The 20,876-nt window shown below is 39.3% G+C and overlaps 1 protein-coding gene across 1 annotated transcript in view; it reads right to left on the bottom strand.

Annotated features, from left to right (window-relative positions):
- Positions 1-1,613: 1,613 nt before the first annotated feature.
- col11a1a (collagen, type XI, alpha 1a) overlaps positions 1,614-20,876 on the bottom strand; it is a 69,083-nt gene continuing 49,820 nt past the window's right edge. The window contains exons 47-67 of the mRNA XM_085467757.1: positions 19,409-19,462; positions 19,271-19,324; positions 19,042-19,095; positions 18,531-18,584; positions 16,633-16,740; positions 16,189-16,242; positions 15,986-16,039; positions 14,938-14,991; positions 12,487-12,540; positions 10,957-11,064; positions 10,578-10,631; positions 10,052-10,105; positions 9,201-9,308; positions 8,183-8,236; positions 8,060-8,095; positions 7,909-7,962; positions 7,579-7,819; positions 6,847-6,959; positions 6,381-6,449; positions 3,656-3,889; positions 1,614-3,105 (exon numbers count right to left, since the gene is read on the bottom strand). Of these exons, the coding sequence (XP_085323883.1) occupies positions 2,959-3,105; positions 3,656-3,889; positions 6,381-6,449; positions 6,847-6,959; positions 7,579-7,819; positions 7,909-7,962; positions 8,060-8,095; positions 8,183-8,236; positions 9,201-9,308; positions 10,052-10,105; positions 10,578-10,631; positions 10,957-11,064; positions 12,487-12,540; positions 14,938-14,991; positions 15,986-16,039; positions 16,189-16,242; positions 16,633-16,740; positions 18,531-18,584; positions 19,042-19,095; positions 19,271-19,324; positions 19,409-19,462 (1,812 nt within the window). The 3' untranslated portion in view covers positions 1,614-2,958. The remainder of the gene's footprint in view (positions 3,106-3,655; positions 3,890-6,380; positions 6,450-6,846; positions 6,960-7,578; positions 7,820-7,908; positions 7,963-8,059; positions 8,096-8,182; positions 8,237-9,200; positions 9,309-10,051; positions 10,106-10,577; positions 10,632-10,956; positions 11,065-12,486; positions 12,541-14,937; positions 14,992-15,985; positions 16,040-16,188; positions 16,243-16,632; positions 16,741-18,530; positions 18,585-19,041; positions 19,096-19,270; positions 19,325-19,408; positions 19,463-20,876) is intronic.

Below are 20,876 nucleotides of genomic sequence, written 5' to 3'. Positions count from 1 at the left end.
GGCATTTCATCTTTATGGTCTATACACATTATGGATTGTAGGAGTTAAAACAGGCCTTAGCTCTCCAATTCTAACTTGAACTTAACCACTGTACTCACAATTTTCCTCTGTTTAAAAAAAATGAATTAGCGATTTGATGACAAAGTATTGCTAGTAGTAGCCATGTGCTGTTAATCATATGCACTTGATTAAGCTTAGCAGTTTGGTGGTCTGGAGTGTTCACCAGAATCTCACCAGGAATGGACCACCCAGCAAATTCACTACAAGGTCAAAGTGTGCACTTTGCAGAGAAATTGCAAAAAAATCCAAGCTCTACATCTGAGACTCAGTTAGCATGTGAAATGTTAAAGTTCATGTCAGTGCCATTAGAAAGAAGGCTGAAGTACTGTAGTTTGGCTTGTTTGGAAGAGTTGCAAGTTGTACAAACAACAAGACCTCTGGAACAATGACAGATGAGACCAAAGTGGAGGTATTTGGCCCAAATGTGCAGTGCCACAGTCAAGAAACCAAACACAACACATCAGCTCAAATACCTTATGCCATCTGTCAAGCACAGTGGTGGAGGTGTGATGATTAGGGCTTATTTTGTAGACACAGGGTCTGGGAACCTTGCAGTTGCCATGCCAACTGTGACCTAGTCAGTGCACCAAAACATTCTAGAATCAGATGTGAAGCCATCTGTCCAACAGCTGAAGCTTGGTCCAAATTGGCTCATGCAACAGGAAAATGATCCCAAGCACAGCAGCAACCACAACAGAATGGCTAAAAAAGAAAAAAAATCGAAGTGTTGCAGTGGCCCAGTCTGAGACCAGACATAAACCTGACCAAAGTGCTATTACTGATAGTCCCTGCTGCTGATGGTAGCTCTACGAGCAACTGAATCATGCGGCGTATGCAGTTTCTCACAGGTTTGCAGAGTGCTATGAAAACTTTCTTTTTACGATTGTATTCTTACTTATCAGATAGAAAAAAAAAGGATAAAGATGCTTTAATGATACTGTAGAATGAGATTGTAACCTCATTCTCAGCAGTTATAAATTCCACTTTATTTTGTAAGAGTGCTGTAAAATAGGAATATCTGCTGCTCTAAATCCTTTTCGTTTAGGTAGCTGTGCTTGGCACCACACTGAAAGGTCACAGCATATCTTGGTATATCTATTTTTAAAGTACTATTAATGACTTTGGTGAAGGTCCCTCCCCCACCAGGGCTAAAAATATTTCAGGAGAGGCAAGGATACATAGATGAGTGGGGGAAAACCCCTCAAGTAAATTGCGCCCAGCATGTAACATCTATATGCAAAGAATAATACTCTAACCCCACTTGCTGCAGTCTTTACATCCTTTTCTGTATACGCCCAGTTTTTTTTCCACCAACTGAATGAAATAAAGTGTATTCCCTGGAATTAAGTGTTATTGTGTGCGCATGCTTCTCAAATAGGCATCATAGTGAAATACAGCATGTATTTCACAGGCTGATCAGGGGTAAATAAGCAGCAGATACTGAAACATTTAAAAATGAAGGCAGGTAAGTCTCTTTCATCCATTCCATGGCAAATAAAAAACATTTTATGTTTCCATTCATGTACTCCAAATGAACGTAAATTAGTGTAAGATGGTACTTTATTGGTTTCAAGAGATGGAATTGCACCAGCCCAGAGTCTTAGTTGAATGAACATATCCTTGATTTAAAGCATTTCACATGTACAGTAGGTAGATCTTCTCCAAAATCATCTTACACAAACTGTTGAGACATTCAGTTCACTGTTGTTTAGAATCCGGTTTTTAATATTTAAATGAACTATAAAAAGCACATTAAAACATCTTAGTTACAAAAATGGGTCACCGAAAGGGATTCTCAATGCATTCACAGAGGGATCTGAACAGTGGATCTCTAACAGTTAATGTATTTCTCTCTTTTAAAAAATCCCCACCCAAATATATATAAACTTAATTGCTTAACCAAGGTATATACAGGGCATGGCAACCTTGCATCTTAAAGGTTATCAAGAAAGTTTGAGGTATCCAACCAAAATGAAAGCCTGTCAGAAAATGGAAAAAACAAAGAAACAAAACAAAAGAAAAATAGAATTAAATAAAAGAAGATGAATGCCATGATTGCTTCCTACTAGCACGGGATCACAACATTAGTGGGAGATGTTGTCATATACGTGCAGGTGTAATACTTCCAGTTGTTTCACCTACGGTCACAAGGGCAAAACAGCAAGTAACCTCAAGCTTTGGACTGTCAATATATACAAAGGGCATACAGTCTAATTTAGCAATAGAGAACTGTTTGAATGCTCACTTTTATTTTCTTCATGACATGTACACAGTAAGTGTTGGAACAAAAAGACAGAATTATAAATTGACTTGACTTAATGATGCCTTTAACTTACACGGTATGTCTTTAAACCAGCGTTGAAATGAAAGAGCCAAAAGTGAAATCTGATACACATGCAAGTTTTGAAAGTGGATTTAGAAATAAAAGTTTTGTACAAAATAATAATTACAGTATTTTATAATTAGCAAAATACACCTTCTTTTGTATCACCTCTTTTAGACTTTGTGTGTGTTTTGAACAAGCACCATTGTTGTTTTCATACAGCACCTGGAGAGTCCAGAGAGGAGACGCGTGTCACCCCCCTCGGTTATGTCCGATTCACCCTCCTCTGCCACACGATTCGATTGTCCTTCACCTTTGCTCCGTGACGTGGTTAAGTCATGTGGTTCGAGCCCCACAAGGGCAACAAGTATTTTCCTGGGTTACACATACATACATGGAAAGACATGTTTGCTACACCATCTCTTATTCAAAACTTGCATGTGGCATGGAAAAGGGTGGGGGGCTAAAAATGGGGTTTGGTAGTACCCAGAATGTCTCAACTTGACTTTCTTTGTTGGCCCCATCAAGTCCTTTTTTTTATTTTTTATTTTTTTATTTGACTTTTTCATTTGTATTTAGCCAAGGAAGCAGACAGGCCCAACTTCAAACCCAAACTTCTGGTTCGGATCCCCAAAGTCAGTCAACATGACATCGATAATTGGAACCTGATCAATTTTGGGAGTATTAATCTCCATCACAGTCTTTCCGTAGCCCTTCCTCGTCTGCAACAAGAGAGAGAGGAACACATTAAAAACAAGCAGTCAGATGAGAAATGATCAGGAAAATAAACCGGGACCTTCAGCTGTGTGCTCAATCTGTAAGCTCATCATAAAGCCATTTCATTTATATCTTAGAGAAAAAAGCTACTGGAAAAACTCTGTTTGAAGGAAGATGTTACCAACTGATAACTTTAATTGCATGAGTAATAAAAGTTGTAATTAAAGTAATTAAAGGTGCCAGCAGCTCAATTTTTTATCCATTCTCTGATATTTTCTCATTTTTCATATTGTATGAAGGTTTGGAATCAGTTGAATGATTTAAATTGTGATTTAGATCATTCAACTGTAGATGTAAAAGCCCAACAAAGGCCAGCATTGGAACCATGTCAAACTGCATTGTCTCTTTTAAGTAAATGAAATACTTAAAATAGCTCTATTCAACAAATGTGAATTAGATAACAAACAGAGATTATAGCCATTCAGAACAGGACTGCTCTTTATCTTTAATTTAATACACCGCAATAAACATTCTTATTTAGGCGGTCAAGCTTACCTCGCATCCATCTGAGATGGCCTTGATGTAAGGGTTGTTGTCGTAGGACATCTCCTCATCATTGGCACCCAAGAAACGCAGTGCCTTGTTGTAGCTGTCGCTAGAGGCGTCGTACCACGCCACAGACTGGTGGCAGCTGTAGGTGAAGTTTTGCCTGGCTGAGGCTGTCAGTAGTCTGAGGAAGGTCATTTGTACCATGTTTATTGCGTTCCCATCTGCGTCGACATAGGAAAACTGGACAGAGATGGAAAGAGAGAGAATGAGCAGCAATTACCAAATGTTTGTGAAATAAATCTAAATAAATGTGATGACTGATACCTGATCTTATTTAACAAGAACAAAATGTTCTGTCTCTCCATGCAAGATCGTACAAACTATGTGAAAAACAGTGCAAAATAATTTCAGATCCCTAAATACTTTAAGTTGAAGGACTCATGTGGATAGTAATGCATGTGTATGGATGCTCTGCATCCATACACATGCACAGTCTTGGAAAGCTTCAAGAGAAACAAGACCTTTAGACACGACACAGTTCTGACAGATACTTTGTGTAACTCATGTCTGAACATGTGCATTAAAAGCACTCACTATCCAAAGTCAGGAAATGCACCGGGCTTTCAATACCTCAAAGTCGTGTCATTTTCTGTCACAGCCAGCCTTTGTGCTGTTGTGGAATGAACCATGACACCAGTTTGATGGAGCGGGACAAACCTGTTTCTTTCATTGGTGAATACAGTAAATAGATGACGTTTAGAGAGAGATTTTCACTGTCCAGGGACAGAAGGAGGACAGCTGGAATGCTAACATCCTGAAGAATTCTCCTCGGCTTCACTCTGATATTTTAGTGATACTTTCTTCTGTATATGGCAAAGTCTGGTTACAGAAATGTTTCAACAGTAACCATTTATGTGTGGTGTTACTGTCTAAGCAAGTTTTTGAAGTTCAATGAAAAACTTCAGTGTATGCACCCATAAAAAGCAAATCCATACCTGCTTTAAATGTGATTGCTTTCACTCTCAAGGTCATCTTCTTGTAAAGCAGTGCAGTGCTTCCAGCACCTCTGTTACATTTACATTACTCACTAAGAGTCCATTTTTGACTCCTTGACTTCTTGCATTTGTGATATTATCTTGATCTCAGGTTTGGCAGAGATCAACTTCTGTGTCAAACTGACTGAAACTTATGTTTAGGGATGGGTATCGAAAACCGGTTCTTGTTGAGAACCGGTTCCCACTGTTTCAATTCCTTGGAATTGTTTGCCATTTTTGCAAACGATTCCCTTATCGATTCCAGTCGCCCCGAATGACGTCACCACGGTGCGGAGCATCATTTACCTAGCAGGAAACACGGCGCGTAAGCGGCTCAAACGCTCAAAAGTTTGGTTACACTTTACTAGAACGGATGACAACAGGGCAACTTGCAATACTTGCAAAGTAGAGATTTCATTTAAGGGAGGAAACACTACGAATATGCAAAAGCATTTGCTCACAAAACACGCGATGACCTTAAATGAATGTCGTGTTTTTAATTCCGCTCCGGACTCATGAATCTCAACCCAGCAGCAGCGGTAACGTTTGCACGTCCTCTCCCGTTAATGCGGTCAACTAACAGTGCATATTATGTTAGCGCGATCTGCCTTATTACAAAACCTGCCATTACTGTGCGTTTAGGTGATCATGATGAGAGAGACAGACAGAGTCTGGCTCAGATGCTGGCAGTTGTCGCTGCAGTCTACCGGTAGCGTCTCCTTTCAGGCCAGGATAGACGAATGTCACCCAGCAGTGTCTAAGTTTGTGGTCAAAGGCTTGCACCCATTTGCCACAGCAGATGCCCCCGATTTTAGGTAAGTGAATGTGTTTAATTGTAGGCAGGGACATTACTGGATATTCTTGTATAATTGCTACTGAATAATTTATGTTATATTTTGTTATTGCTACAGAAGAATATTTATTTTATTATTTTACATTTACAAATTTTTTTCCTGGGGACCCTGTGACACCCCATTGAAGAGCCGTAGGCTGTGGATCTCTTAAGATCTCACTGTTGGGTTTGTAAGGCCATGTTACTCCTAAATTTCTATCTTGTTCAAAGAGAAGATATAAAACGAAGTTCCAAGCTAATCGAACTTAGTGTTCTCCTTTCTTATAAAGAATCGATAAGAGAATCGATAAAGAATCGAATCGTTAAACAGAATCGAAAATGGAATCGGAATCGTGAAAATCTTATCAATACCCATCCCTACTTATGTTGCAGTTTGGGCCTCCAAGTCAGGAGAAAGTGCATTAGATCAGATCGATCTTTCTTTCTTTCTTTAAAAAAAAAAATATTTTTTTTACAATTACAACTGTGAATCTTGCCCAAAAGAAAAAACTGGTAACAGGTTTTTGCATTTTTTTTATTGAAGTTTTTGCTAAAACAACACAATGATGGGACACCGCCTGGAGTATTTGCCCCTGTTTTGACACACTGGAGTTGATCCAGCAATTGGGATAAATGAACACTTCCAAGTGAAAATGGGACTTTGACTGAGTGACTGAAACCTAGCAGGACTGCTCAAAGAGACAACTTTGAAAGAGTTTGCAGCCAAATTCAAACTAAGCTTCTTTTTTTTTTATTTTAATAGGTGCTGAATCATATTGTTGAACCAACAGCTGACTAAATATGTTTCAGTCTATGTTAGATCTCTAAGAGATGGATGAGAGATGAAAACAAAAAGAAAACTTACTATTTTACCACGCTTAAATTCACTAAACCATGATCCTGGGACTTCTTTGGGCCACGAAGATATTCTGACCTTTGGAAAATAAAAAGACAAAGTTTATTAATATTTTAGATTACCACAGGCATAATATGTGAACATTTCTGCTGTATACAGCAATGCCTCAAGCATAGCATCAAAGTTTATCATCTGGGAAAGAAGATAAAACTTATATCTCCGAGAGAACATTTTCACAAACTTCTTGAGTTGTGTGTAGTGTTTGCCTGTCGGTGGTGTTTGAGGTGCTTGCACAAAATCAGATCTGAACAGGTTTCTACCTGCAGCAGATCAAACAAGTTCTTATAAACAATGGCAGCCTTGTGATGTGCCTTCTGTTGCATCATTGTCTTAGCATAATGGCTTAATAGTAATTTAGAAAGGATGATTAACAATAGTCAGTTTGAAATAACTCGTAAAAACCTAAGTTACTTACTCCACTGGACTTCTTATCTGGATAAATGCAGGTTTCGCCTCCGGCAGTGAAGTTACAGTAGACTTTGAAGGAATCCCCTGAGCAGCCTTGATTCGGGTCAATCCAGTACTCACCTGAAGAGAACCAAGAACAGCCAAAATTTCTCTTCAACTTACATCGACAGAAAATTGCAGAAAGCTCAGTTTCAAACGTTAGTGTGCTTGATTTCTTTACCTTAAGTAAAAATTTGTTGCTCATTTTCATGGCTCACACACAGCTGGATTAAATGATGTTTTTATGCCTGAGCCAAGGTACATTTTATTCCTCAAAGGAAGTAAAGCAGCAGTAATAAACCTACTGCGCAGCAACAGCTATGGTTATAGACTTTAGAAGCAGATAATCCCACATTGTACCGAGAGGAGAGACGGCCTAAAATTCATGCATTAATTATAAGGCAAAGACAGGGCACAAAGGTTTAAAAAGGAGATATACAAAGAGCTATCAAACAAACACTAATGCTCACTAATGAATTTAATTCTTTCAGAGCAGGTCTGCCAATCACTGTTATACCGGTTTTATTTTTTTCAATAGAGAATCCATTTGTCACAATAATGGCTGTTAGGATGAGCATTAGTATCTGAAAACATGAGGAGAATCTCTGGTGGCTGCTTCTCTCTGCTGATACAATGAAACATGACAACAACATGGGTGTGTTTTCCTTTCAGGCTGAAGTCTTGCTGGGCTTCAACTTACCATCGGCAAACTCTGGGTGGCAGAGCTGCAGATCTTTACATGTCCTGGCGGGGTTGTTTTGGGTGCCCATGGGGTATTTCATGCGTTCAATATCTTGCTTGAGGTTGTTGAGGGAGCCAAAAATGTCCTCCATACCCTCGCCATAATCCATGATGGTACCATCTGACTGGATATCACTGGAGCGCTTTGTCTTCTTTGGTGACTGAATTGGCAGAGGCTGGATAGCTTCACCTGGTGGGCCCTGTAAGGTGTTTTAGATTTCATACAATATAAAAATATACAACAGACTTTGTACAGGAAACAATGAAAACAGTAGTTTGAAAGACTCACAGGAGGACCAGGAGGACCAATTGTACCAGTGTCTCCTTTTGGACCAGCAGGACCCTTTAAAGTTTACAAACATGTTATTAAAGCTCCATTTAAAGTAAATGCTGATTGTCGCAGCAGCAATGCATTATTAGAAACATGGGTTTGTACTCACACTTGAACCCTTGGCTCCTTTGGGACCTTGAGGACCCTGTATGACAAAGAACACAGTACAGCAAATTAGCAAAGTCATTCTGTTATGACATTAATATATAAGTAGAATAAGTAACAAACATACGGGCAAACCAGGTGGGCCTGGGGGACCAAGAGGACCGCTGGCTCCAGCGATACCCTGTTATGAGATCAGATCGAAGTAGAAGGTACATATATTTGAGAAGAAAAACAAAACAACAACAAAAAACATTGCAGGGAACAGAATTACTGTCAAGCTTGAATAATTGGTGACATAAAAAAAAATACGATAAGAGAACCAGTGACATTCAAAGAAAACTATCAAAAGTGGCCAAACACTGCACTTGTGACAGGCCTGTTGCTTCTCAGGCCTTAAAGTAAACATACGAATCTGAATAAAAATGTTTACATTCTTTAGCTTTGATAAAAGGAGGCAGTGCAGTATCACATGGATAGATAACCAGCACACCACCTTAAATCACTAAACGAAGGCAGGCTGAAGACTACAGCAGAATGTGTTACAAATGTAACATATTCAGTGATCCTGCAGTGTGTGTATGTTTTTAATGGATGAAGGCTGTCATGTCCTCCTTTCAGTACTGCTTCTTATTTAAGTGGAAAAGACAGAATAAAAGCGGTCTGATTTTTAATGATGTGACTCAGAATGAAAGCAGTTTTTCACATCACACAGTGTGATATTATAACAGCAGTGTCACACACACATAGGAACTGACCACGGTGTTAATGAGTCGTCAAAGAACATCTATACTAGTGTTGATGCTCATATACTTGAACTGCTCGTTTCCATGATGTTGATATTCTACATGCTAAAGCAGTGTCAACTAAAGAGTTTGGTTTAAACACCTCACAGCCATAATTATACAGTTTTCTCTACACATTTTAAGCAATTTGCATCAGTAATCCAATGAGACAAATGTTTTGGATACAGCAAGAGAAGAGATGTGCAGTGCATTGCAGAGCTCTAGTAAAAAGCTGTAGTCAAAAACAAGTGACTGTGGCAAGATCTGTGGCCACAGTAGAAGGGCAAATGGGCTAAAAATGGCAAGAGGTGCAGGGCAAGTGGCCTGTGGACCAGTGTGGGAATAGAGTCATCAATCACTTACACCGTCGCCCTTGCCACCAGGAGAACCTTGAGGCCCGGGCAAACCTCGGTCTCCCTTCTCTCCTTGCTCGCCAGGGGGTCCAATCAGACCAATCAAACCTGGGTGACCCTGCAGGATGAAAACAAATGTCACTTGTGAACTCTACCATAAAAAAATGTTCATATCTCCTGACAAAGGTGAAGTTATTTCTTTATCCGCAAAAATGAAATGCACGTGGGAGGCTGCAAAGGGTGAAGTTTCATTACAGTACAAATCCTCAGGGATTAAAACTGGAATGCTTTTCTTACAGCACACACCGAAGAACTTCTCTGAAAATCAAACATGAGCCAGGCCAATTCACAAGTACGTGATTACTGAGAAACTGGTGAGTTCTAACCGGGCCCGCTAAATTGACAACATGCAACACGGTGCCTAAATTGTGCACTTTTAAACTGCTCACTCCCAAGCCGACCCTGTCAGTGGGTGGGAGGCAATTTAGCTTAGCAATGTGTGCTGTCTGAATATCCTCTGCAGTTATATTTCATCAGCAAATTTGACAGTGTTTAGTTTAGACAGATTTACAGTGATACATCACATTCAACTGCATATTCAATCACTTTAAGGCATTTTTCCTCACAGAAAGTATGACAGAACTCATTTTGGTTCATTTTAATTTAAGGGTATAGTTGTCTTCTTAATTAAATCTGTTGCTTTTGATAATTTCCAAAAGGCATGGAAGCTGGGTAGAAGTTGTAGTCTTGACTCACTTCTGCCCCAGAGTTCCTCTCTCTAATTATAGGGTTATCTCCTATATCAAAAATGAGAAATGAAACCAGTCTGCAATCAGACGAAGAAGAAAGTGCTACGCTCACCTTTTCACCTTTAGAACCCGGGTCACCTTTCAGGCCAGGAAGACCGGGAGGACCCTGAAGAACAATAACTGAAGTTAAAAATCAATTTTCACAGAGACGAACAAAAAAAAAAAAAAAGAGAAAAGAACTCATGACAGTACAAGCAAAACTGTAAAGTTACAAGACTTGATTTTTTTTAAATGAGGCAATAAAGAGAAAGAAAGAGAAGACAGTAAGAGAGAACTTGGAGTGTCAAAATGAGAGGGAACAAAATAAGTGACTCGAAAATCACACGTTTCACAGAGAGGGAAGCAAAGAAACAACACAAAAGATGAAAACACTTTCAATTGAGACATTATTTAAGGGGATAGGCTATGGTTTTGTTAAACAACCAAATCTGGAACAAGTCTAATGTGAGTTAACCTCTGCAAGTCTGGAAGCAAGACTGTTTCAAAAACATCCCCTTCCAACAGCACCAGATCTAGTTAGACAGATAAATGCCAAGGGTAGAAGGCAGGAGAGTGTAGGGGACGCTATGCATACTAACCATAGGACCTGGTGGGCCATCTTGTCCTGGGGAGCCGGGCATTCCTTGTTCACCCTGTGAAAAACCATTCAATTGTAGTGAGCATTATAGGCTGCTGCATTTTCTCTGGTCTGCCATTGATTTTCTGTGCCCAGCATGATGATTAATAGCCCAAACAGGGAAGAAAAGTGTGCTGGAATAAACAAGCGAAACTAAAGTATAAGCCAAATGGGAGTATTGATTATTCCATGAAGTCTATCATCATGCCTTAGCCGTAGTTTTTTTTTTTTTTTGAAAAAACGTGTGTGCACTTTGAGTGTGAGTCTTAGTTTAAGCATGCGTATCTCTCTGGAGTATATCGTATGAACAGGAAGGCATCATTGCTGAAGCTTCAACTTACAACAGGGCCAGGGATTCCACGCAGACCCTCTGGACCAGGTTTTCCTGGAGGTCCCTGGGGGCCAACTGGTCCTGTTTTACCTGCTGGACCCTCCACACCTGACTCACCCTGTATGTGGACATACAAATGATCTAATGGTATAACTTAAGCAAAGTTTTGTACAGTTGAGCAAATGCAGGTTTTAAAGTAGCTAGTCCAAAGTGTTCAGTCATTGAAGAAATTTAGGAAATGTGTCCTGGAGCCTACAAGCAGTAAAACAAACAAATAAATCAACATGCACACGGTTTTTAGGAAAGCATAGCCTGCAAGCACTCACCACAGATTCAAAACCAGTGGTATATAGCTGGTTATTCATAAAAGTCTTAATGTGTAATAGCAGTGTGTAATATAATGGGATAGATTAAAAACTGTGTGTGGCGTTTGCGATCTGCAACACACACACACAACCTTGTTAGTTTATTAAGTATTTTTCTGAAGCGACTCAGCACTACAGACTAATTTCAACTGCAGGCTGCTTTGAGTTTTAAATTATGCCGAGAAAGTATCTCGTCTTTAGACTGGGTAAATGGGGGCCAGTAAAAAATTCATATATAAATAAATGAATAAAATTAAAAAGATCCTGAGTTTTCAAAGTTATGTTGCTGCTGCTTTACACAGGGTTGAAAATTGGCCCAATAGATGGAAGTTACTCTGGCCATGTTTTAATAAAAAGCTCATGAGAACATAAAGTCCTCATGTTCTACAGCTGAATACTGACAAGCTGTAATCTGAAACACAGCATTATGCAAACAGAGCACATGGAAATAAACCATGTCTGAGCTGCAAGGCACTTACAGATTAAAGGCTTATTGCAAAGCTGTCAGAACAACTTTACTGAATTTATTATGACCACTGTGTATGACATATGCAATGTTTTCGATCAGGAATCAGATAGTTAAGGCCAAATCTCTGTTTTAAGAACACCGTAGAGTGTCATTCATTAACAGTGATTATCAAACATGTATGCAAAGTGTGCAACACTACTGGCATTAAAAAATATTATTTTCTTCAGGTTAACATCCACATCCTCCCTGTTATCCATAAACAGAGAGGCATCTTGTTGCAAGCAGCATCTGGTGTTAAATGATTTTGCCTATGCACAAAGCAGCAGAGTATGTGTGTACATTTAGACAATGATGAAACAAAGAAATTGGCTTACAACAAGTGCAAACTCAAGAGGAATTTCAGCGAGCACAAAAAAGAGAAACGCACGATAACTGAAGAATATCTGAGGGCTATACGTAAATAGCCTTGACTTCCTTTGTAGGCCTCGAAATTAAGCCACAGAACAATAGGAGAAACAAGTGAATCTTGGTTTTACTCAAATAGACTGTGTTCATAAATTTCCATCTAATCTGCGATGGAAATTAAATGACTTCAGCGCTTTTTTTGCGATTTTAATTCCACAATGTGGGCGCAGTGAGGGAGGAGGAAGTCCGAGGGACTTGCTGAGACGGCTCTACTTTGCAAAGGAAGAATTGATTTTCCTACCTTAGCGCCCTTCTCTCCTTGCCTGCCCTCTGCACCAGCAGCCCCCGGAGGTCCCTGAGGAGGATGATAGTACACTGCTTCAGCATTCCGACATAACATCAGCACAAGCCAACTGTACAAGAAGACTGCACAAACGCGTACAGGAAATGAACACCAGAGTTATTCACAGAAGTTGTTACTCTGTCTGTTGGCTCATTTTTTCAAGTTACATGCAACTCTGCATCATGCATATTTTGGTCTCAAAAGGGGAATCGCTGGAAATTTTTGTCAGTTGTCTTTCTAATTAAATTCTTGGTGGATATTTTCTTCAAACAGGGTGGATCTTTCTCTATCATCCAGTGTGAAGTACAACAGGTCTATTATGCAAAGATCTATCTGAATGACTCTTCTATGTCTGCCTTCAATAATTTGCAATCAGCCAAGTTAAAAACAGAAAAAATCACATTTAAGAAACACAGGCGTCTTCGGTCAGAGCCAACAGTTGTTGGATCCTCTTATCTTTCTGGTCAGGCTCTTCGAGGCCCACAATGATTTCTTTCAACTCCACCCTCTTCAAATCCACTCTCCATCCAAATTCCACTCTGATCTGGCCGACTGCAGCCTGAGTGCTATTGACTGAGAGCCTATAATGTGAGCTTGCCTCCTGTCTTGGCGCTTTCATCTTCTCCTGATGTGCACCTCTTACTGGTGATGAAGAGGCAGGCTCTTGATCAGCACAAAGAACCATTTCAGTTGTGGCACAATATACAGCAGCTAGAGTCAATAAGTAGGTTTATGTCAAGGTTTCTAAAGCACCTTGACATATGCCATGTGTTTAGGACAGAGATTATTAGTGTTCCAGTTAAAAAAAAAGAAAAAAGAAAGAAAAGCTGTGGCCTGTACCCAAATAAAAAGAATTAAAGCCAGACGGGGTTAATACGTTTTCCCACCTCTCTTTTTTCAGGGAGCATAGGTGAATAAATTTCCAGCATTAACGCATTATAAGAATAAATGAAGCTAAATTTGTGGACAGGCTCAACCGACTAATTAAGAATCACAGGCTGAAGCAGACAACGATTTAAGGACGGTTACAGATTTTTAAAAGGCCAAATGCAGAGAAATTACAAAAAAGTGTTAGGAGGAGTTATGTATGAGCGACCGGGCATGGACTACCAAGGATCTGCGTGGAGGGAAAAATGGCCCTTATCCTAACTATAATCCCTAGGACATTAAGGTGCAGCATATGCTGATACCATGCTAAAGACTCAGAATATAAATTTGACTGGAGACATTAGAAAAGCAATCAACCCTGGTTTATAAATGCACAACATGTTTTTTTATCCCATTGGACCGAAGCCCAGTGCTTTTCTTTGAAATGCAGTGAGGCACTCACGATTGTAACTTTTCATTCAAATTTGGGAGAATAGCTGCTCATTTTCATGTGGACTTTGAATTTCATGTGGGATTGAAAATATGTTAATGTTCAATCCTTGACCTGCACATTCTGTTCAGCAATTTATTTTCTTTGATATTTTTCACCGAAATCTCAGCCTCATGAAGTATATGAAGGACATCTGCTTTACTCACGTTGTCTTTTAGTGTGGCTATATGCTTTTTTTTTGTTTTTTACATTTTAAATCAGGCCTGCAACCTTGAGAAGATTCTCCCAACGTTGAAATCCTCTATTATGGCAGCCAAAACCGCAGTGGTGACAAATCTCAGCTGTCACACATACTTTGACTGGTTGCTGTGCACTGTCCTGGCTTTGACATCACTCAGCTCTTCTCTTTTAATAACATCCTAGCAATTTTTCCATGTCCATGTTTTTGTTTTGCTCTGCCTGTCAGTCTAGCACCCATGGATCAATAGTGTGTCAGACTCGCTATATCTCTCTCTCGCTTTTGCTCTTTCTGCCATATGGACCTAAATGAGTTTGGAACCCACAGATTCTCGCTTTTTTTCTCCTCTTACCAGCAATTTTTTCGGTAAGCCTTTCCAATTTCTTGCTATGAAAAAAAAAATTGATTCATGATTTTCACATCCTGACGTTCATCTCTCAGTAGGCTTTAAGGTGGCTTCTCTTCGCAGACAGCGTAACGCCTTGAACCCTTAAATCTCCCACTTTGTTGTCCCCATTCTACTTTTAATGAAAATGAGTCTCTCCGGGCTTTACTGCCAAAATTGAGCTGTCGAGGAGGAGTTGTCGCAAAGCGAGGAAGAACACTCGCCCGCTGGCTAAAGAGGCTTTGTACAGTGCCAACAGAAATCCCACCTCCTTTATCTATTTTAAAAACGACCTAATACACATCTCAAATGAGCATAATAAGTTAAGATGTTGTAGCTGATAAAAGCGTTAGTCAGCAATGACAACTGTAACAATGGGACCATCCGATTGGTCGATTGTGGATTGTAGCTGGAACCATACCAGTGATGCAAACAGTTTGAAATGAGTTTTAACTGCCTCAGGCTTACTCTCTTGCCAGGTGGTCCAGGTGGGCCGGCTTCTCCTGATGGACCTGGAGGTCCCTAAAAGAAGCAAGCCAAAAAACAAAAGAAAACAGAGAAACACTATTAACAGTTTGCATAAACAAGTAAATCTGTACTGATTATGATTTTTTATGAAAGCACAGCATTCGTCTTCTGTCTGCCAGAAGGATAATAACACAGAGGCCGAATACACATTTTGGGAATGCTAAACCCCTCCATAGTCTGTAAGAGTTACACCCAGACCCAAAGTTGGATGGTGCACAGCACTGCTTGAAATAATACACACTGTGTTCCCTGAGATACTTTCATCCAATTATCTCTGAGTTAATTGCAGACAATCAGAGTGTTTTTTTTTAAACATTCAAACTGGTAAATATTCATAGTGTTAATCAGCTCATTTTTGGGATGACTGCACAGTGACATATAAATACAAAAGTCATTGTGTGTAGATCTGATTTCAAAGAAGGGGAAGCCATCATATGAAGTTCACATTATGTATTAATATACCTTCTAAATCAACATATTTCACTGCAGCATTCAAAGATGCAAACCGGCTTCATAAACAAACAAACAAAAAAAACAGAATATGTAACATCGGTCGAGTTTTTCTCTGGCAATGATAAAGGCTTATTTACATCCATAAATATTCAGAGTTGTCATTCGTTGCACTTTACACAGGGCCAGCACATTAATACGTGGATTTTATTTCTAATTATACTTAATGAATCTACAAAGCAGATAAGTCCATTTACCCTACACCCATACCTATGAGGTAACTAGCATGAATTAAAATGCCGCAGTGTAAATTATTTACTCACTAAATATAATTAGAGCATTTAGTGGCAAACTTGTGGTGGAGTACTAAAGTCTAATATAAAACTAAAAAATTAATAAAAGCACTTTGACAGAGAAACTGACTATTAAGCTGATGTCCTCATATGATGTGCTTGCACCAAGTGTACCAAATGTTATACGTGATATAAGGTCATGCAGTCATTTCTTCATTCCAAATTATAAAAAAGTGTCAACTTACCGGTTGGCCAGCCTCTCCATCCTCTCCTTTCTCTCCTGGTTCGCCATCAGTGCCCTGCAAAAAAGACATTAGAGATTAGTCTGACACTGGAATATCCATTAGGACCATACTCTTTAATTCTTGCATTAAACATGATCCACCTGGAACAGAGTTATACGTACTCTGTACTCTATATAGGGCTAACATAAGGGTTTCATACTTACAGCTACACCTGGCTCTCCAGGAGGGCCAGGGTCTCCAGGGAATCCAACAGGACCCTTTGGAAGAAAGAAATAAGATGATGAGATGCATCCGTGTTTAAAAAAAGACATAATTTTCCTGGCTTCAAGCATTAAGGACATGGTTAGTAATTTCGACAGTGATTTAGACTTGGTGTACTTGGTTACAGCCTCTGAAGGAAATATGATGGACTTAATGATAATGTTGCAAATCTTTGAGAAAAGGCTTCACTGCATCCCATTTCTATGCAGGTATAAAATATAATCTCCATCAATAAAAAGGCTTTTTAGCTCATGAATATGTTCTAGGCTAAAATTGCCTGCCTTATGGCTGCAAGAGATATTTCCTTTGGAGCAGTAAATTTAAGCTTGTCTGAGTCAATCCTAAAAAACTCTTATAGAGATATTGAGAGTATGTGCCAGACGTACAGGGTTGCCCTTGGGGCCATCATCTCCAGGGGGTCCTTTGGCACCAGCAGGTCCAGCAGCTCCAGGTGGGCCAGCTTCTCCTTTCTCTCCCCTCTCACCTTTAGGTCCCTGTAGTGATGGGGGGCAAGGGAGGGCATTCATTACATCAATTCCACAAGAGGGAGCATTTTTTTCTTCCAAGGCTGACACTGAACAGGATGGGGTGATAAAAACAGACAAGCAGTCAGAGGCTGCTGAGAGACACTGGATCCAAAGATCATCCCAGTGTTGGTAACAGAGCACAGCAACCCTGGATGGTCAAAAACACTGATGTGAAATGAGGTGCAACATATATATTTTTAAAAGCCTTATTTAAATTATATAGATAAATAAAATATATTTTAAAACCTCCCTGATGAAAAAATATGCTGGTTATGATTTTCAAGTTTTCAAACCGTGTCTATTATTTGCAAGTCCAGCTGTTAAGTGTTGTAAAGGATTAAAGCTGATTTGGTGAGAAATCAGGAGAAGATTTGGATACATGCGAAAAAATCTTTTATTCTGAAAATTCTGACTTTAAAGTAATTTGATTGTAACTTTAATGGAATCTGGTCAGTATATAGTCAGTTTATACAAAGATCCTTACTGATCAATAATTTGAGTAAATAAATCTTTACTTTTACACATTTCAGGCTATTTTTACTTTTTGCTTCATGTTTATGTGGGTGAAAAATCAAGTCTTTGAGCGTACGAGTTGGTAATTAATGTCCTTGGTTTCTGCAACATTTCTTAAAGTAAGATGATTCACAGTTCAGTTAAGATGTGGAAACAAGCAAAGAAACAGAAAACTAGAAACTCATGTAGTCCACTACTGTTTCATTTCTTAATATTTGTATTATTAATTAATTTATTGTGTCTGAATCTGATGTACAGCATGTAAAGGTTCATGCGTGTAAGCAAATAGGATGACAGCTAGATTTAGATTTATTTTATACTAACTAAACTATACGGTACCAACACTATTGCTTATGATAGGAATGTAAACTTCACCCTAACTCTGAAACTGTCACACCAGCAATTCAAAGAGGAACTAATAGAGGGCATACAGACACCTATAATCACACTTTTTTTACAACTTTTCAATCTGCTGTTGTACCTCAATAATGATAAATTAAGAGCTAAAAAGCAAACACTGATGGGTGTTTTTCTTCGACAACAGCAAGGTCAAGTGTATGACTGCAGTACGTTAATGAGTTTAAAGCTTTTAGAAGTAACTCCAAACAAGTATGGCACTGAAGAGCACTTCCGATTTCTTGTGCAACAGCCCCAATGTAACTATCAAGGAGGACAAATCACAACTTAAGCTGCATTAACACGGATGTCTGATGTTTTAAAGGCAACTTGCTTCAGGGTTGCTGCAATCATTGTTCATAAGGTCAGAAGCAGTGTGCAGATCCTCCTGCTAATTAGGCTGCATCTTAAGAGGAATAGACTCAGCTTGGCGGGTTATGTGGATCCAGGGTGCAAAGCAGAAGAGTCATGCTGAGATGACTCTTCTTCTGTTAAATGTGAGGAACAATTACTATCATGGTGATGAATACACAGTGTCACTTACAAAAAACAAACAAAAACACCTCCTCATTAGGTTGGAGTTAGTGGTAAATATACCAAAAGTTAGTGAGTCTTGTTTTTTTTCCTTGTCACCATTCAATTGCAATGGTGTGCACAAAGTGAGTTTATCCATTTTAAAGACGGGCCCTTCAATCATGCTACAGTGCTAGAATCTACAGTAAAATACTGAATGTATGTCGATAAGCGTGGTCCAGTGTGTAAACATCTAACATGTAACACAGTGACACAAATATACATTAGCAACACATATTTAGCTTGACAGAAAACAAAAACAAGAGCTTACTTACCTTAGTTCCAGACTCTCCAGGTGGTCCTGGGTTTCCAGCCTCACCTTGCTCACCCTGTGGTTAGACAAATGTCAATGTCAAAACAAATAAATCTTCAATATCACACTTTTTTTTTTTCCAAATTCAGATATGATATCTGAAATTGAGCCATAACTACGTAAGTCATACATGAGAATAAGTATTATTGTCAGAATAAATAATGATATTACTAACAGTTAACTCTATTAAGTCTATAACTGTAGCTGACTAATAATGTGCTACTATATTCAAAGTATTCGTAGTCCTAGTCCTGGAAGTGCTATAATTTTTTTTTTTTTTTTAAAAACGACATTGTGTCCAAGCTCTAAGTCATAAAAAACATACTGAAATGAACACACGGTGTTAAAAAACAAGAAGGTGACTGGGTTGTCTGAAGTTGGCTGGAAGGTGTAACAGACTCTAATTCAGTCTCAGTGCCTAACATCCTTCAGTGCAGGCACAAAACACTGGGGTGCCAAGTTTTGATTCTTACCTTCTCACCTACAGATCCCATGGGGCCCACACCACCTGGAGGACCTTGTGGACCCTGCAGCAGGACATAAGAAAGAGATAAATCATCATCAATCACTACAGGGAAGGACAAGTAATGATATAAAGGCCTCACAATGTAAGTTGATAGAAGTAAAAAAAAAAGTCACAGTCTAGTATGCATATGAGTATAGTTGTACTTAGTACAGTTGTTAACAACTATTTGTACGTACATCAGCTCCACTAGGACCCTGAGGACCTCTGGGACCAGGTGGACCAGGGGGGCCCTGCAGGAAAGAGTCAGAGAGTGTTACAGTGTATTTAACAAACTTTTATAAGTACTAACAAATATCGAGTGGTTTCTCTCTTACCATAGGTCCAACATCGCCGTTCTCACCCTTTTCCCCAGGAGGTCCTGGAAGCCCCTGTGGACAAATAAAATGAATAAATGATCATGTTATTAGAAAAGAAAACAATCATTTTACTAGAGTTGTTAACTGTAGTCACAACGGCTGATACTACTGATGCAGTGATGCTGTAAAATATTAAATGTATCTGTGAGCCAAATGTGCACAAATGAATTACTTGAATTCATGTTTCACCTGCTGTCCGTGTTCAATTAAACATCCAGTGAGTATGATCAGTAAGGTCAAGGAAAACTGCTGCCCTGAAAGGTTGAATTTGTTAGACTCTATGTTACGTACTTGTTGCCTGAGCAAAACGGGGGGGGGGTTAAGCTCCCTTATGAATTCTTCGGTGAAGGTGTCATGTTTTTATTCTACAATTCTTCCTGCAGCTCTGCAGACATGTAAGAGAGCACTAATCTATTATTTCTTTCTCCCTTTTGCAGTCAGTAACTTGTACATCCTTATTCCAAGGTGCAGGCATAAATCCTGCTCACTAATTCTTGTAAAATAAGCTGCGTGGTCCAGACCTCACATGTGTTTTTGATCTGTGACATTTCTACCAGTAATTGCCACGATATCACTGCTGAAGGTTGCTTTGCTTCTGTGTGATTTAGGAGTTGATCGTGAGTGAGTGGTGGAGGTTTGCTGGGGGAGATCGAAGAATTTATTTCTCCCCACATTACACTGAGGACACACAATGAAAACAAAGACCCTGTGCTGACTGTTTTGAGCTTGTGCATGCATGCGTCTCAGCATGTGTGTGCTTGCTGGGTGCTGAAAAAACGGTGTGTGGATGCATGCTAATGTCTCCTGTGCTGAGTAATATAATCTGTGTAAAGGTCCCGTCTAGTCTAAGATCATTAGCAGTGCTACTCATTATGTAGAATAGTAAATGTGCTCAATGAGGCCAGGCTATTGGAGTGGGTTAGTCCATGCAATTAATGGAATCGTGATGGGAAGTGAATTACTCCCAATTAAAAGTCCATTGAATAAAATCCTGCAGAGACAGGATAGCACCTCGGATTGATAAATAGCAGTCTATGTAATTTGATCAAGACAATGACCCCAATCTCTGCAGTAAATGCCCAACACGTCTAGCTTAAGAAGTTGATTACTAATAAACAGATAATTACAAAGAAATGAGGTCTATCTATGGGAAAGGTCCTACCTCATTAGAATATTATCATAGTTCAGGAAAACATCATTAAAGTTTATGTGTATCTTTTTGTGTCAAAGTGTTGGGTTTTTAAAATGCACCCAATAACTTTAGTCTGGCCTCAAGTATTTCCTCACCAATGAATACATAGAAAAGAAAAGTACGCCACTGATAATAATCTATTTTGCAATACACGCACTGGCAGGCCTCGTTGGTTTTTGTGAATTCTTTGCGGGGGCTGAGACTGGCACTGCACAGAGAAGCCAGGCCGTGATG

Source organism: Copadichromis virginalis, linkage group LG9, assembly GCF_057382275.1.
Source record: "Copadichromis virginalis isolate Kocher_CV1m ecotype Utaka linkage group LG9, C_Virginalis_male_GT1.1, whole genome shotgun sequence".
Classification (NCBI taxonomy): domain Eukaryota; kingdom Metazoa; phylum Chordata; class Actinopteri; order Cichliformes; family Cichlidae; genus Copadichromis; species Copadichromis virginalis.
The sequence above is the reverse complement of the archived record's forward strand: the minus strand, read 5'-3'. Positions and strand labels throughout refer to the sequence as shown.